Source organism: Xyrauchen texanus, chromosome 17 (genome assembly GCF_025860055.1).
Source record: "Xyrauchen texanus isolate HMW12.3.18 chromosome 17, RBS_HiC_50CHRs, whole genome shotgun sequence".
Taxonomy (NCBI): domain Eukaryota; kingdom Metazoa; phylum Chordata; class Actinopteri; order Cypriniformes; family Catostomidae; genus Xyrauchen; species Xyrauchen texanus.
In genome coordinates, this window is record NC_068292.1 from 23993093 (window position 1) to 24008301 (window position 15209).

General features: G+C 37.8%; 4 protein-coding genes across 4 annotated transcripts; 1 reads left to right on the top strand and 3 right to left on the bottom strand.

Annotated features, from left to right (window-relative positions):
* Positions 1 to 2379: 2379 nt before the first annotated feature.
* Positions 2380 to 5023, bottom strand: LOC127658390 (apolipoprotein A-I-like). The gene is made up of 4 exons (XM_052147660.1): positions 4986 to 5023; positions 4808 to 4866; positions 3510 to 3660; positions 2380 to 3423 (listed from the first exon to the last, which is right to left on the bottom strand). Exons 2-4 carry the CDS (start codon positions 4845 to 4847, stop codon positions 2847 to 2849), a joined length of 768 nt encoding a protein of 255 aa, XP_052003620.1. The 5' UTR covers positions 4848 to 4866; positions 4986 to 5023; the 3' UTR covers positions 2380 to 2846.
* Positions 5024 to 6867: 1844 nt separating this feature from the next.
* LOC127658391 (apolipoprotein A-I-like) lies at positions 6868 to 9607 on the bottom strand. The gene is made up of 4 exons (XM_052147661.1): positions 9512 to 9607; positions 9381 to 9436; positions 9114 to 9264; positions 6868 to 8991 (listed from the first exon to the last, which is right to left on the bottom strand). Exons 2-4 carry the CDS (start codon positions 9418 to 9420, stop codon positions 8601 to 8603), a joined length of 582 nt encoding a protein of 193 aa, XP_052003621.1. The 5' UTR covers positions 9421 to 9436; positions 9512 to 9607; the 3' UTR covers positions 6868 to 8600.
* A 575-nt stretch (positions 9608 to 10182) lies between these two features.
* On the bottom strand, positions 10183 to 11747 carry LOC127658389 (apolipoprotein A-I-like). The gene is made up of 4 exons (XM_052147659.1): positions 11706 to 11747; positions 11534 to 11589; positions 11265 to 11415; positions 10183 to 11178 (listed from the first exon to the last, which is right to left on the bottom strand). Exons 2-4 carry the CDS (start codon positions 11571 to 11573, stop codon positions 10602 to 10604), a joined length of 768 nt encoding a protein of 255 aa, XP_052003619.1. The 5' UTR covers positions 11574 to 11589; positions 11706 to 11747; the 3' UTR covers positions 10183 to 10601.
* Positions 11748 to 13271: 1524 nt separating this feature from the next.
* Positions 13272 to 14755, top strand: LOC127658260 (apolipoprotein A-I-like). The gene is made up of 4 exons (XM_052147461.1): positions 13272 to 13306; positions 13406 to 13461; positions 13630 to 13780; positions 13867 to 14755. The coding sequence occupies exons 2-4, from the start codon at positions 13422 to 13424 to the stop codon at positions 14441 to 14443; spliced, it is 768 nt and encodes a 255-aa protein (XP_052003421.1). The 5' UTR covers positions 13272 to 13306; positions 13406 to 13421; the 3' UTR covers positions 14444 to 14755.
* Positions 14756 to 15209: the final 454 nt, after the last annotated feature.

Consider the following 15209-nt stretch of genomic DNA (forward strand, 5'->3'; position numbering starts at 1 on the left):
GTGAAAACTCCCCCTATACAATAAGCCCCGATCTCCCAATATCAAAATAATCTTGCTTCAATAATTATATCCCTTTTCAAAGTAGCTGTTGGGTTGTAAAGAAGCAACATGGATACAAAAATATCTTTTGGGATTTTATTCTGACAGCTGTTTAATAATAAATACAGCGGTCGATGGGGCCGTATATATATATATATATATATATATATATATATATATATATATATTAGAATTCCATTCTGAGATGCTTTTCTTCTCACCACAATTTTACAGAGCAGTTATACGAGTTACCATAGACTTTGTCAGTTCGAACCAGTCTCTGTTGACAACTTTCATCAACCAGGCATTTTCATCCATTGGATATATTTTGGCACCATTATGAGTAAATTCTAGAGACCCTTGTGTGTGAAAATCCCAGGTGATCAGCTATTACAGAAATACTCAAATCAGCCCAACTGGGACCAGCAGGTGTCACAAAACTCTGGTTCTTAAAGGGGTCACATCCAATTTATGATTAGAGTTAACTTACATGAAATTTCTCCACTTGGCTACATTAGAAATAATAAAATATGTTTTTTTAAATATAACTCAGTCAATGAATAGACCACACTTATTATTCATCTTTGGACTAGGGGCTGGGAAAGCGAGAAACAAAGAGAAATAAACGATGTGATTAATAATGACATGTTCTGAGAGCATGGTGTAAAAACCTGGACTAAAAGATACCTTATGCAAGCAAAAATAATAGTTTAAAAAAGTGTTATTTTGTTAAACCTTGATGTTCCCATGGATGGAGAGTGCCTAAATGAAAACAGCACTTATGTCGTTCCTATCTATATTGATGCATCGTATCTAATAATAATTCAGTAAAGACCAAGAAACTGAGAAATTGCCCGCCGGTGTAATCAATCATGCGATATGCTCCGGTCAGGGTTGGGGTGTAACGGAATACATGTAACAGGATTACGTATTTAAAATACAAAATATAACTGCCACCCATTTCTGAGGGTGGCAGTTGCCACCACAGTGGATCTGCCCCTGGATGAAGCTTTGTACTGAGATAGGGTTGCTGCAGGAAATCAAAGCAACTCACCAATTTAGAACATAGTAAGTTATAATACTGCTTTTCACACAGTTTAAATGGCATTTAATGCTTTCTGATGGTTTATTTTTAACCTGTGTTGGCCTGTCAGCCTCCTACAGGAAAAAGTTTACATTAGTAATTTCAGGTTTTTATCAAATTGAAAACAGAAATACATTACACATGCAATGAATACACACGTTTTCCCTCAGTTGTTTACAGTATTTGTTCATATTTTAGGAAAACTGTAAGATACATTTTTTGTAAATGCAGTTACAGAACTTAAACAGTCCACACGGCAAACAACACAGGGGTCTGTTTTAAGACCCATCTTACACTATACACCACAGACATCAGAGACAATTCTGCTACACATCATCTGCAGAACTTCTCTGATGATGGGATGAGCCACAAATGCAGAAACCTTGATATAAATTTAGTGCAAGCAAAATCAGGGAAATATAGATTCTTACCACTGTGACCATGTAGGTGGCCATTTTCAGACTACTCAGTAATAGAAGTACCTTTGGGTTCACTTGGACATTAAATAAATACAAGAATACAATAAAAAGAATACAAGAACAAACAAAGCTGGAAGTTGTTGCATCTTTGCCATAATTTGGAGCACGAGCATCAAGACAGGTGTTATGAAGAAACTCATCAAAAGGCTGCTCTTACAGTAATGGACAGTATTGGCAGTTGAAAAAATGCTCTTCATATTGCATTCCCCAAAGAAAGCTAGCTATAATGGAAATGCATCCCTCCCTCTGTTTAATATACTGTTTATAGAAAGTCCATCCTCAGCAATGTAATGATTGCCCCAAAGTACCATAATGAGTGCATGCAATGGCAGAACAGTTTGCAAACAGGTACAAACACAAAGGATGCTGTAATTGTTACCTTGAGAAGTTAATTCTACCTATTCTGACCATTAAACCTTAGTTTTTGTAGTGTTACCTAATACATTCAGGTTAATTCAGTGATGTTAAAAAATAGTTTTGTCTTTAATCAAACCAGGTAATTTAGCAATTTTTTTAGTTTTGCAGTTTGTGTGTGTTTGTGTATGTGTACTTCAGTGCACTATAACTATATCTGAAACTGATATGCACTGCAGAAGTTTGTCATTGTCTTTAGTAGGTAATAATTACCTCACCATACCTTGATGTGATTGAGAGTATTTGTTGTTTTGTATTTAAAATTGACTGATGTCACCAGTAAAAAAATAATAATTCATGCGTAATTTAGCAACTATCTTAGCTTAGTACGAGTACAGTATCAGCCAAAAACTTGAATGCAAATGCTTTTTGTTTATTAAGTGACAATGTTTCACATAATTTAACCTTCCTCATATATTTGAAAATTAGAACATCACAGTAAACAAAACTAAGTCACTGACACAGACAACGATGCCCAAATAGGTAGAACTTACAACAAATTCAAAGTTAAAATCTGTAACCAGCAAATTGCCCCCTTTGTAATACTTGTTTATTTTGACAATACCTCTCTTTGGTTTAATTTAAAAGATCTCAAACATTATGTCAAACTTGTAGTGTCAATCTAGAGACACATTCATGGACTTTCGTGTTTTATTTCGTTGGTGTTAATAAATACTTTAGGTAATTCAAAGATCAGCTGCAGTTATTAATGTTAACTACATACATTGAAAATATATCCATCCACATTTAAATAAATCTAATTTCCAATTACATTAGCAGCAACTGGTGAAAGGTTTTAAAGTGACAAAGCTGTGCTATTTTAGCTAAATTTAATTTCTCTTGATGAAAGACTCATAGAGGGAGGTGAGCTGGGTCTTCAGGTTCTGGGCGTAGGGGTCCAGCTTTTCCTTCAGATCTTCAGCATAGGGTGTGAGACTCTGCTGGACAAACTGGGCTCTCTCAGCAATCTTGGCCTGGAGATCCTCAGTCAGGGGGGTCACAGTCTTCTGGAACTCCTGCAGGCGCTGGTCCACCTTCTCTTTGATTTCAGCAGTGTAGGGCTCCAGTTGAGCCTGCAGCTCCTTCACGCTCTGCTCCAGGCTCCCTCTCAGCTCCTCACTTCTCTGGAGCAGAGTGGCCTTCAGGGTCTCAGAATCCAGGGACTCTGCATATGGAGCCATGGCTGCTCTGAGATCCTCCACTCTCTGCTGAATTTGGCTCTTGAGATTATCAGCATAGGGCTCCAGTTGGTCTCTCACTGTGGTCAGATCCTGACCCAAACGCTCCCTCAACACTTCAGTCTCCTTAGTGATTTTGGTCATTAACTCTTCAGCCAGAGGATTCATCTGGTTTTTGAGTGTGATGGCATATTCGCTGGCCGTGTCAGCACTCTGTGTTAGTCTAGCACTGTGATGTGGAGAAAAACATTTGTGATCTCAGGGCATGACATTTTCTAAATAACAGTATCTAGCAGGTAAAATTTCTTGACTTACTTGACTTCCTGACCCAGTTGGGAGGTCCTGATCATCTGGATGGTTTCGTCTGCGGTGTGTGTTGCCTTGGCAACATAGCTCCAAAATGCATCAGTCAACTGCTCCAGCTGTGGCTTGGGCTCATCAGCATAGAAGAGGTTAGCATGGCAACCTGTTGATGGAGCAGAGCATTTCAGATTGATCAAATTATATTGTAATTACACCCTTGTGACGAGGAGGAGGGCGTGGCCGGGCCATAACAATGGACAACCAGTGCTGAATCAGCCCAATCAGCCAAGAGAGGAATAAAGAGGAGCCGTGGATGCTAGTTCGAGAGAGAAAGAGAGACACGAATGGAGTTGCATGTGCACGTCAGTTTTTGTGTTGTGTTTAATTTGTAATTAAAGTATTTTTGGTTGATAACCCGGTTCCTGCTTCTTCCTCTCCCTACTGAACAAAACTGGCACCGAAACCCGGGATTGGAGGAAGACATGCTTTTCTCGCTGCTGCTGTCCACCAGGGGGCAGAGGAGCCTGTTGCCATCTGCCAGGGTGTGGAGGAGCCTGCTGCCATCTGCCAGGAGGTGGAAGAACCTGCTGCCATCTGCCAGGGGGTGGAGGATCCGCTGCTGTCCACCAGGAGGCAGTGCAGCTAGTGAGGACCATGTGGCAGCGTGGTCAGGAACTGGAGTTTTTTTTTTCCTTTTTCCTCTCTCTCTCTCTCTCTCTCTCTCTCTCTCTCTCTTTTTCTCTCTCTCTGGCTCTCCTGTTCTCTCTTTTCCCCTCTCCCCTCTCCCTTCCTTTGTACTACTCAGATTCCCAAGAGGTGGGGAAGACCGGCCGGCAGGAGGACGACCGAAAGGGCAACACCTCCCCTCCAGGAAGGGAGGGGGGAGTATGTCAGGCTGGAGGTTTCCCCAGCCTAAATCAGGTGTTAGGGGTATGTGACGAGGAGAAGGGTGTGGCCGGGCTGTAACGATGGACGCCCGGTGCTGAATCAGCCCAATTAGCCGGGAGAGGGATAAAGAGGAGCCGAGGACACCAGTTCGAGAAGGAGGGAAAGAGAGAGAGAGAGAGAGAGAGAGAGAGAGAGAGAGAGAGAGAGAGATGCACGAAGAGTTGTGTGTGTGTGAGTCACTGTTTGTGTTGTGTTTTTTTGGTCGATAACCCAGATCCTGCTTCCTCCTTTCCCTACTAAACAAGAGGCATGTCTGCCACAACCCTAAATATAAATTACTACACCTCAAAACATCGGTAATAACACTGTTTCACATTTTGAAAAAAAAATTCAGTAATACTTTTTAAAGTTTAATTTCTAACCTGTAAATACAGCAAGTGCAAGAACCAAAGGAACCTTCATGGTTTTCAGTTTTTTTTATCTGTAAGTAAAAAGAAAAACACTTCTACATTACCATTGCTGTTTTTTATAGTAATTATTTATCATATTGAAAAAATAGTGCTGTATTTTGAATAAAAAGAGGTAAATCTGTCTGCTTACCTGTGTCAGTGTGTTTTTAATTCACGCTGTCCAGTAAGAAGAATAAGTGTGGAGGTATCTGCTACATATCTGTATTTATATAGCATGGCAAAGTGATTGAAAACCCAAAGTCCAGTGGGTCGTGCATTGCTGTCAGGATTTCTCCACATCATATTGTCCTTAATGGACCTGCCATCAGATACTTACATTTAAAACCTTAAATTCAAGCCTATGATAGCTCTTTGTATAATAAACTAAAGTAAAACTAAAGTTAAAACATAACACTATTCAGTATCATACAGATATATAAAGGGAATCTGACTATTCATTTTGCTTTCTTTATAATAAATGAACATAAAACAAACAAACAAACAAATAAATAAGCCAGAAAATGTATAAGTTTTTTAAATCTCAAAAAGAAAATAGTTTTCTTAGTGTGACAAACAGTATTGTGTTTATTTAAAACGTTAAATGATTTCTCTTGGAGTGTTATGTAGACTCGTAATCATAGTTTGGTTTTGAGTTATCTCAAGACTCATTATCTTGGATACTGTCGTTAATGAAAAGGTCTATCTGATGTACTTAATCCAAATTAAACTTTGAACCTTTGGCTAATAACTGATGTAAGTGATACCAGACTTTGTTCACTTCCTGATAAGATCTGACACATCACTCAAAGTGATAGGTGTTTTGATCTTGTTTTATGGATGAATCTATGACCTTCATACTTGGCAAATGACTATAAGCAGTTGGACACATGTTTTCCCACCTTTTGTCTTAAAGTTAGCAATAGGTAGTTTCTGTTCCTTAAGTAACCACCTGCTCTATTTTAATTGATTTAACATATCCTTGGACTCAAATCAATCTGACCCCAAATCATTTTTGTAGTCATCGTCACAATCAGGGCATGAGCACAGGACTCAGTCCAGGTTGTACATGCCTGTGTAACCCCTAAATATAAGGGCAACTGTATGACCTAGATCCAAACTATTGCTGATGCAGGATACATAACTTTGTAAAAATGCAAAGGCCATGGGAACTTTAACAAGGTAGACAGTTACACAGAATAATGTTTGCAACAGTCTTTTATTACATCGGTTGCATTATTGGTAAGCAGCAAAACTTCATGCCACAGGCTTTTCTTGGAGTTTGTAAAGCATCACTGTGTAGAGGAAATAAAATGCACTAGTTTGTATTCCGGTGTCAATCACCTCAGAGGGTCTAATTACCACAATAAATGCCCAATTGGGAATAAAGGAATTATGACTTATAGAGACAGTGAAATGAAAAAACAGATTTATCTATTTAAAATATATTGGATTAAAAAGGTAACAACAAAGTAGGTCAATAAAATGACATTATGTTCCAATTGTTATGAAGAATGGGTATAAGTTGAGGAAAAGAAATGTACATGTAAGTGCGTAGGCCTACGCAAAATAACATACAAAATTAAGGTGTACAGTTACAACAAACATATGTGCATGAAACAAGTTACAAATGATTATAAGTCAAACGATGAAGCAGGTAGGAGGCAGGTGTTGTGTACATCACAATGCAAATTCAGCTGATGGACGAAGTAAGATGTATTTGTGTGTGTGTGGTCAATCTTCAATGACGCACACTAATATCACATGCGAAGAAAGCAACAGTGTGAGGCGTACAGACTCTACCATCTGTCTTTCATAGCTGTTTTGTCTTTTCTACTCAGTTCACGAGATGAATGTGCAGCTGAGCGAGATCTTAGTTTCTGCCTTATTTCGCTTCATATTAATGCGAAAATGACAATAAGAGCGAGTTTTCTTTCAGATGTCATCAAATACCGAACCGCTCCACTGACAGCAGCACTCGCAGAAAACCACAACCAAGCCACGCCCACCAGCTCAAGTCAGTAACTAATCTATTTACAATGAGGTGAACTTAAACTGAGCATGGGCTTTTTTTACAATCACCCATCATCAAAACTTGATCAAATATTTCTCAGGCAAAAAGGAGCACTTACAAAGTAATACACAGATATACTCAAATGTAACTTCAAGTCCTTAAAGTAACATTTATTGAAAGTATTTTAAGCAAATAAGAGATGACTTTCAGGGGTGGTCAAGTCAAGGAACATTCCTTGTTTGACAAAATGAAAAGACTCTCTGAAGTGGAATGAAATCAAGGACTTCATGATTGTTAGATTACTTGTGAGATTCTGGATAAAATAGGCCTACTTGTAAATTCAGAAGAAAATTATGTATATACACAGTAGTTGAACCTAGGACAGCCCATGAATGCTTTCATGACTTTAATTATGTATAAGCAATGTTGCAATACCCTACAGTTTACCCTTGAAACTCTGTGCAGAATGAAACAGTAAAATACTTTGGAATTTTGTGGTTAATATTTTATTTTCTGGTTAATGCAATTTCTTGATTGATGTCGCAATGTATCTTTAACATAGCCCTTTAACAAAGTATATCCAAGCAAATCAGCATTTTATCGTCTAAAGATTCCAATTTCCTCACTTTCAGACATTCAGATCTTGATGGGTAGTTGTTGTTTTGTAAATAGGGTAGGCGTAATAAGCCATGGCTTCAGCCTACACCTGTTCAGTTACCTTCTTTGTTTGTAATGAATTTGTTGTATATACATTCTGTTTTATGTTTAGTAACCAAATAAACCTTTTTTATTATTATTATAGATGTGTGGCCATTAAGAGCTTCATTGAAAAAGTATTCAATTATTATTTCTTTCATGAAAAAGTATTGTCCTTTTTTAGTTTAAAGAATGTTTTATCCCCATGGGCAGTACTATTAGTACTACTACTACTACTATTAGGCAACTAATTCAGAGAGACTCAGTGCATCAGGGTAAGACAAAAGATCTCCATTTTATACGTTTTCTGTCTCTGTGTGTAGTACTGTATGACAAAGTGTCAAATGCCACCTTTGAATATTTGAAACAAGACTGACCATGTGGCATCAAGTAGATGTTAATAATGCTAATCTGTAATGTTTTATTTAGCATAGAGTAGCCCTTTAGCTAGTTAGTCAAGTAACATTTTAACAAAGAGAATAATAATAAAACAATATTCCTGTTATGTTTTTAAAAACATTATTACTGTGCAAAAAAATGTGACTTTAAGTATTAGTAGTTTTTAGGTTGGAAGTGGGCTGTGCTTTTCAAAATATCACATATCAAGTGGTACTGGTTAAGTGATTTGTCTTACATGGTGGGAGGCTCGTATTTATTTTCTGCAGACATTTATTGGGGTTATTTTTTTAGAATATATAGCAAATCTTCCAAGCTATTTAAAAAAACATTGTGTTAGTGAATGATAGGTTTCTTATAGTTACATATAGAAAATTAAATGTTCTTTCAAGAAACATCTTTTTCATTATTTTCTAAAATTAATTTCCTACATTTAACTAACACCATGTGAAAGGCAAAAATGAACGATACAACTGTGAATGTAGTTGATTCAGAAATTATTAGAAACACTAATATTTAGTGTGTTTATTATGTGTGTTTTTCTTCTAAGCTTTTGGTGACAGACCATCAGAACAGTAGTTTGAGTGCATGATAAGTATAGTCAAATATATCTTCATGTTTGGAATCAAAATGTTCATTAATATAAAAAAATCTTCAAAAGGTTTAGTTGTTCTTGGTCAAGGATTCGTAGAGGGAGGTGAGCTGGGCCTTCAGGTTTTGGGTGTAGGGATTCAGCTTTTCCCTCAGGCCTTCAGAATAGGGCTCCAGTTGAGCTTGCATCTCCTTGATGCTCTGTTCTAGGTTCCCTCTCAGCTCCTCACTACTGTGGAGCAGAGTGTCCTTCAGGGTCTCAGAATCCAGGGATTTTAGGTAATCCACTCCCTTCTTAATTGGATCGGTGATGACATATTCAAAGTAGGGCTTTAGTGCACACCTCACAGTGTCCAGTTCCACACCTACACGCTCCCTCAACATTTCAGCCCCTTTAGTGACTTTAGTCTTCAGATCTTCAGCCAGGGGATCCATTTGGCTCTTGAGGGTAATGGCTAACTGGCTGGGACAAACAGAAAATATTTGTTAGTCTGCCATTATGATGTGTTTCTTGTGTGCTTTAGAAATGGCTGCTGAAAGCTATTTCTAATAACAATGTCCTGTAGTTTAATATTTTCGACTTACTTGACTTCCTGCCCCAGTTGGGAGGTCCTAATCATCTGGACGGTTTCTTCTACTGAGCGAGTTGCCAGGGTAAAATAGCTCCGGAAGGCATCAGTCAACTGCTCCAGCTGTGGCTTGGGCTCATCAGCATAGAATAGGTTGGCTTGGCAACCTTTTGATGAACCACAGAATTTAAGATGACAATAATATGTTCAAACAATGTAATGTGTAATTATATTCCTTATAAATAAATTATTATAGTCAGCTTGTTTTTGTAATTTGTCTAACCTGTGAACACAACGATTGTAAGGACCAGGTGAACCTTCATGGTTTTCAGTTTCGTCCTGTAAAGAATTCATAGATGTGAGTCCCTTACACTATACTGAAAGCAAAGCAAATAAAATAAAATAGTTAATTACCTGTGTCAGTACACTTTTAATTAACACTGTCCAGTCTGACTTGGTAGTGTGGAGGTGGCTGTTTCATATCTGTTTTTATATCCCAATGGAAGATGATTGTTGTTTGGAAACCCAAAGTCCAGTGGGTAGTGCCTTGCTGTCAGGATTACTCCACATTAAAATTTCCTGGCAGGGACATTTTGTCACAACAGATTCTTACGTTCAAAGCAAACCATAAAAAACTGTCAGATTCTAAAAGTTACTAAAAAGCACTGGCTACTTATAAACAACAAAAACCATCCTTTGGAATCAGGTCACAACAATAATTATGGTATTTTGGAAGAAGCCATTCTTACCATATAAGAACCTGTTTAAAGTTGTATAGGGCTAATTGACTGTCTAGACTGGAAGAGGACTAGGTTCATAAAACATTTTCAAGTAGTTTCTTCAGTATAAGTATATGCAACAGGGCGGTTATCAAGGGGTGACAATTGGGAACATTGTCCTGTGCCCTGCGATGAGAGGCACCAACTAACATCCTCTGTGGTGTTCCCTATTCATTGAGCTAGGTGAGTGGGGACACCCACAAATATTTTATCCTAGGTAACATTTTGACAGCCCTTGTCTAATTGGACAATTTACTAATATGGCAGTGTAAAATATTCTATCATTAAACAGAAACACAATTCTGTTAATAAATAGTTTTTTATTGATACTTAAAATAAATATTTGGCATTTTTGTAAACTTGCCAGAAACATCAAACACATTTTACTCATAAATAATACAGTTTCTAAGTTTGATTAAAAACACACACACACACACACACACACACACACACCATTATACAGAAAATAGTATATTAGAGTGGAAAATGCATAAAATAGAATAAAATAGAATATAATTTTCTACAATTCTGTTTGCCCATTTAGCTGTTAGAGATAAGAAACACTATCAAAGGAGGGACAGATTATATGAATTTCGCCTTATAGCTTATAGTAGGGCATGTTATTGGACAGATGAATGAAGGATTACATGTATATGTCAGATTTAAAGTCATTTGTGCTGTCATGAAACAATAGTTTGGTGACAAAAGAGGAAGTCTTTCAAGCATTAGTTGGTCTTAATGAAAGACTCGTAGAGGGAGGTGAGCTGGGTCTTCAGGTTCTGGGCGTAGGGGTCCAGCTTTTCCTTCAGGTCTTCAGCATAGGGTGTGAGACTCTGCTGGACAAACTGGGCTCTCTCAGCAATCTTGGCCTGGAGATCCTCAGTCAGAGGGGTCACGGTCTTCTGGAACTCCTGCAGGCGCTGGTCCACCTTCTCTTTGATTTCAGCAGTGTAGGGCTCCAGTTGAGCCTGCAGCTCCTTCACGCTCTGCTCCAGACTCCCTCTCAGCTCCTCACTTCTCTGGAGCAGAGTGGCCTTCAGGGTCTCAGAATCCAGGGACTCTGCATATGGAGCCATGGCTGCTCTGAGATCCTCCACTCTCTGCTGAATTTGGCTCTTGAGATTATCAGCATAGGGCTCCAGTTGGTCTCTCACTGTGGTCAGATCCTGACCCAAACGCTCCCTCAACACTTCAGTCTCCTTAGTGATTTTGGTCATTAACTCTTCAGCCAGAGGATTCATCTGGTTTTTGAGTGTGATGGCATATTCGCTGGCCATGTCAGCACTCTGTGTTAGTCTAGCACTGTGATGTGGAGAAAAACATTTGTGAACTCAGGGCAAGACATTTTCTAAATAACAGTATCAAGCAGGTAAAATTTCTTGACTTACTTGACTTCCTGACCCAGTTGGGAGGTCCTGATCATCTGGACAGTTTCCTCTGCTGTGTGTGTTGCCTTGGCAACATAGTTCCAGAATTCATCAGTCAACTGCTCCAGCTGTGGCTTGGGCTCATCAGCATAGAAGATGTTGGCTTGACAACCTGTTGATGGAGTGGAGCATTTAAAAATGATCAAATTGTATGTTATGATTATGCCCTATAAGTACATTATTCCAGACAACTGTACACACTTGGAATACATTTTACTAAATAAACTTACCTGAAAATACAGCTAGTGTAAGTACCACAAGAAACTTCATGATTTTCAGTTGTTGTCTGTAATAAACAGATTTTTTTTTTTTACATCTACATCTTTTATGAAGTCGTCATAATGTTTTAAAAAAAAGCTATATTTTGAATTTACAAAAATATAAGTGAAGCTCTCTTCTTACCTTTTGTCAGTGTGCTTTTAATTCACTCTATCCTGTATAAAGAGTAGGTGTGGAGGGGTCTGCGACATCCCTGTATTTATATAGCATTGGGAGGTGATTGATCTAGTGGAAAATCAAAGTCCAGTGGGTAGTGCCTTGCTGTCAGGATTACTCACCATAATGTCCTGACTGGACCTGCCATCACCACAAATCCTCAAATTAGATAACCAAAACAGTGGCATTGTGAACTTGTCTTTTTAAAAGCAGTGATGATATCGTGGTTGTTCATTAATGAGGTTTTCAAATACATTAATTCTAAATATTTTCTTTTCTATTTTTTACATTTATTATATTCTTATTTATCCTGCCAAAAAGCAGAACATTGATCATGTGAGAAGAGTACCTCTGCTTTAGCTGGAAAATGTATTCCATGACAAGGCTTATAAATTTGAAATCCCTGTTAGATATTTTCTTAGGCTGTACTCAGTGGAGGTTTGTCAGAGGAGGCGAGGGAGGCTCAGCATCCTCAGAAAAGTTATTGTAGAATTTTTTAATTAATGTAACAATTAAATTGATTAAACTGACTGTAGTGTTAATCTCTCTCCTGTTAATGTGCATAATTAAGATTCTTATAAAGATGTATTTGATTTATAATTTTGTTTCTCAAGAGGTAGCCTAGGCAAGTTGGATTTAGTGGATGAAGGCCAGAGGAACCTAAAAAACAAGTCTCCCCTTACATGTAAATTGACCGATCAGAATGGAAATGCAAATAACCCAATATAATTTGTATCGTTCAAAAACACTCAATGATTCCGATTAGATCAATCATTCAGTCGTTCGAATTTGTAAAAAAAAAAAATATATATACATATATATAATTATAATAAAATGGTGAATGACTTTACTATAGTTTGACAATTCTGATTATTTTTATTGTTATAATAATAATGATTATAATAATAATTATTGTACATTTCAGATGTTCTGATGATAACATTAAACTACAAGCTTTAAGGCTAAAGAGCAGGGGAAAAAACATATAACTGCTTAGAATGCAGCAGACACATCCAAAAGCTTTGAGTGATGTGTCAAATCTTATCAGGGAGTGAACAAAGTCTGGTGTCATTTGTTACTCTTGTTGGGTCAAAGATTTATACTCAGTACCTCACACCTTTCTAATCAATAAGATTATACAGGACTCTTTAGATTGAATTTGACTTTGTGCAACAATTTTGAGAGATTAAAAATAAATGTTCAAAATTAATTAGGAATTAATTTAAGGAATTAAACATTTTGGAAATTCTAAGCACACAATTTTTTTTTTCACGTGTATTTCTGTTTTAACCCATTTAAAATTCCAACAGGAATTGCAGCATTGTTAACTAGTTTACAGTCCTACTGTTTTGATTATCTGCATTAAATATGAGGATCTGTGGTCACGGCAGGTCCAGTCAGGACATTATGATGTGGTGTAGTCCTGACATCAAGGCACTACCCACTGAACTTTGGGTTCCCACTACAACAATCCCCTCCCTATGCTATATAAATACAGATATATAGCAGGTGCCTCCACACTTGTTCTTCAGACTGGATTGTGTGAATTAAAAGCACATTGACACAAGGTAAACAGAGAACTTTACTTTATTGTAAATTCAAAATACAGCATTTCATAAGGAATGAAAATTCAGAGATGTTGATCAAAATGTTTATTTTTCTTACAGACTAAAACTGAAAACAATGAAGGTTCTTGTAGTACTTGCACTAGCTGTTTTTACAGGTTAGAAAATTGCTGAAATATTTTTCACTAAATTAAACTGTCGATGGTTATTAAAAATGTCTCCATTAATTTATGTAATGGGTGTACAGTTTTCTGGAATAATGTGTTTATTGGGCATAAACGTAACAAATAATTGTATCAATCTGAAATGCTCTGCTCCATCAACAGGTTGTCAAGCCAACCTCTTCTATGCTGACGAGCCCAAGCCACAGCTGGTGCAGTTGACTGATGCATTTTGGAGCTATGTTGCCAAGGCAACACACACCGCAGACGAAACCGTCCAGATGATCAGGACCTCCCAACTGGGTCAGGAAGTCAAGTAAGTCAAGAAATTTTACCTGCTAGATACTGTTATTTAGAAAATGTCTTGCCCTGAGATCACAAATGTTTTTCTCCACATCACAGTGCTAGACTAACACAGAGTGCTGACACGGCCAGCGAATATGCCATCACACTCAAAAACCAGATGAATCCTCTGGCTGAAGAGTTAATGACCAAAATCACTAAGGAGACTGAAGTGTTGAGGGAGCGTTTGGGTCAGGATCTGACCACAGTGAGAGACCAACTGGAGCCCTATGCTGATAATCTCAAGAGCCAAATTCAGCAGAGAGTGGAGGATCTCAGAGCAGCCATGGCTCCATATGCAGAGTCCCTGGATTCTGAGACCCTGAAGGCCACTCTGCTCCAGAGAAGTGAGGAGCTGAGAGGGAGCCTGGAGCAGAGCGTGAAGGAGCTGCAGGCTCAACTGGAGCCCTACACTGCTGAAATCAAAGAGAAGGTGGACCAGCGCCTGCAGGAGTTCCAGAAGACCGTGACCCCCCTGACTGAGGATCTCCAGGCCAAGATTGCTGAGAGAGCCCAGTTTGTCCAGCAGAGTCTCACACCCTATGCTGAAGATCTGAAGGAAAAGCTGGACCCCTACGCCCAGAACCTGAAGGACCAGCTCACCTCCCTCTATGAGTCCTTTACCAAGACCAACTAATGCTTCAAAGACTTCTTTTGTCATGAACAGAACAATTTTTTCATGAGAATTTTGACATGAAATTCCGACATATTTGATCCATATTTCATTCATTCATCAGTCCAATACCATGCACTAAAATAAGCTATTGGACAATATTCACATAGTTTGTACCACCAAAGCCGTCTTTTAGAGATAAAAGTGCAAACACATGTTTTACTTAGAAAATTAGTAAAATTTGACAAGTTCTTCTTATTCCATTCTCCTATACAGTGCATTTTTGCAACACATTTTCTCTGCTTTTCTGTATATGGTGCATATTTATTTAGTTAAAGTCGAGTTGAAATTCTTTAATAAAAAACTAATTTATTAACAGAATGGTGCTTCTTTTCAATGATCTAATATGCTACACATCCATTAAAGGAATATTCCGGGTTCAATACAAGTCAAGCTCAATCAACAGCAATTGTGGTGTAATGTAGATTACCACAAAAATGTTTTTAGACTTACCCCTCCTTTTCTTAAAATAAAGCAAAAATCGAGTTTACAGTGAGGCACTTACAATGGAAGTAAATGTGGCCAATTTTTGGAGGGTTTAAAGGCAGAAATTTGAAGCTTAAAAGTTTATAAAAGCACTTACATTAAATATTCTGTTCAAACGCATGTATTATTTGAGCTGTAATTTTGTTTAAATCGTAATATTTGCAGTCATTTTAGGGTTTCAGGGTTTGTTGACATAACATCGTCATGGCAACAAAGTTGTAAAATTGGCTATAACTTTACACAG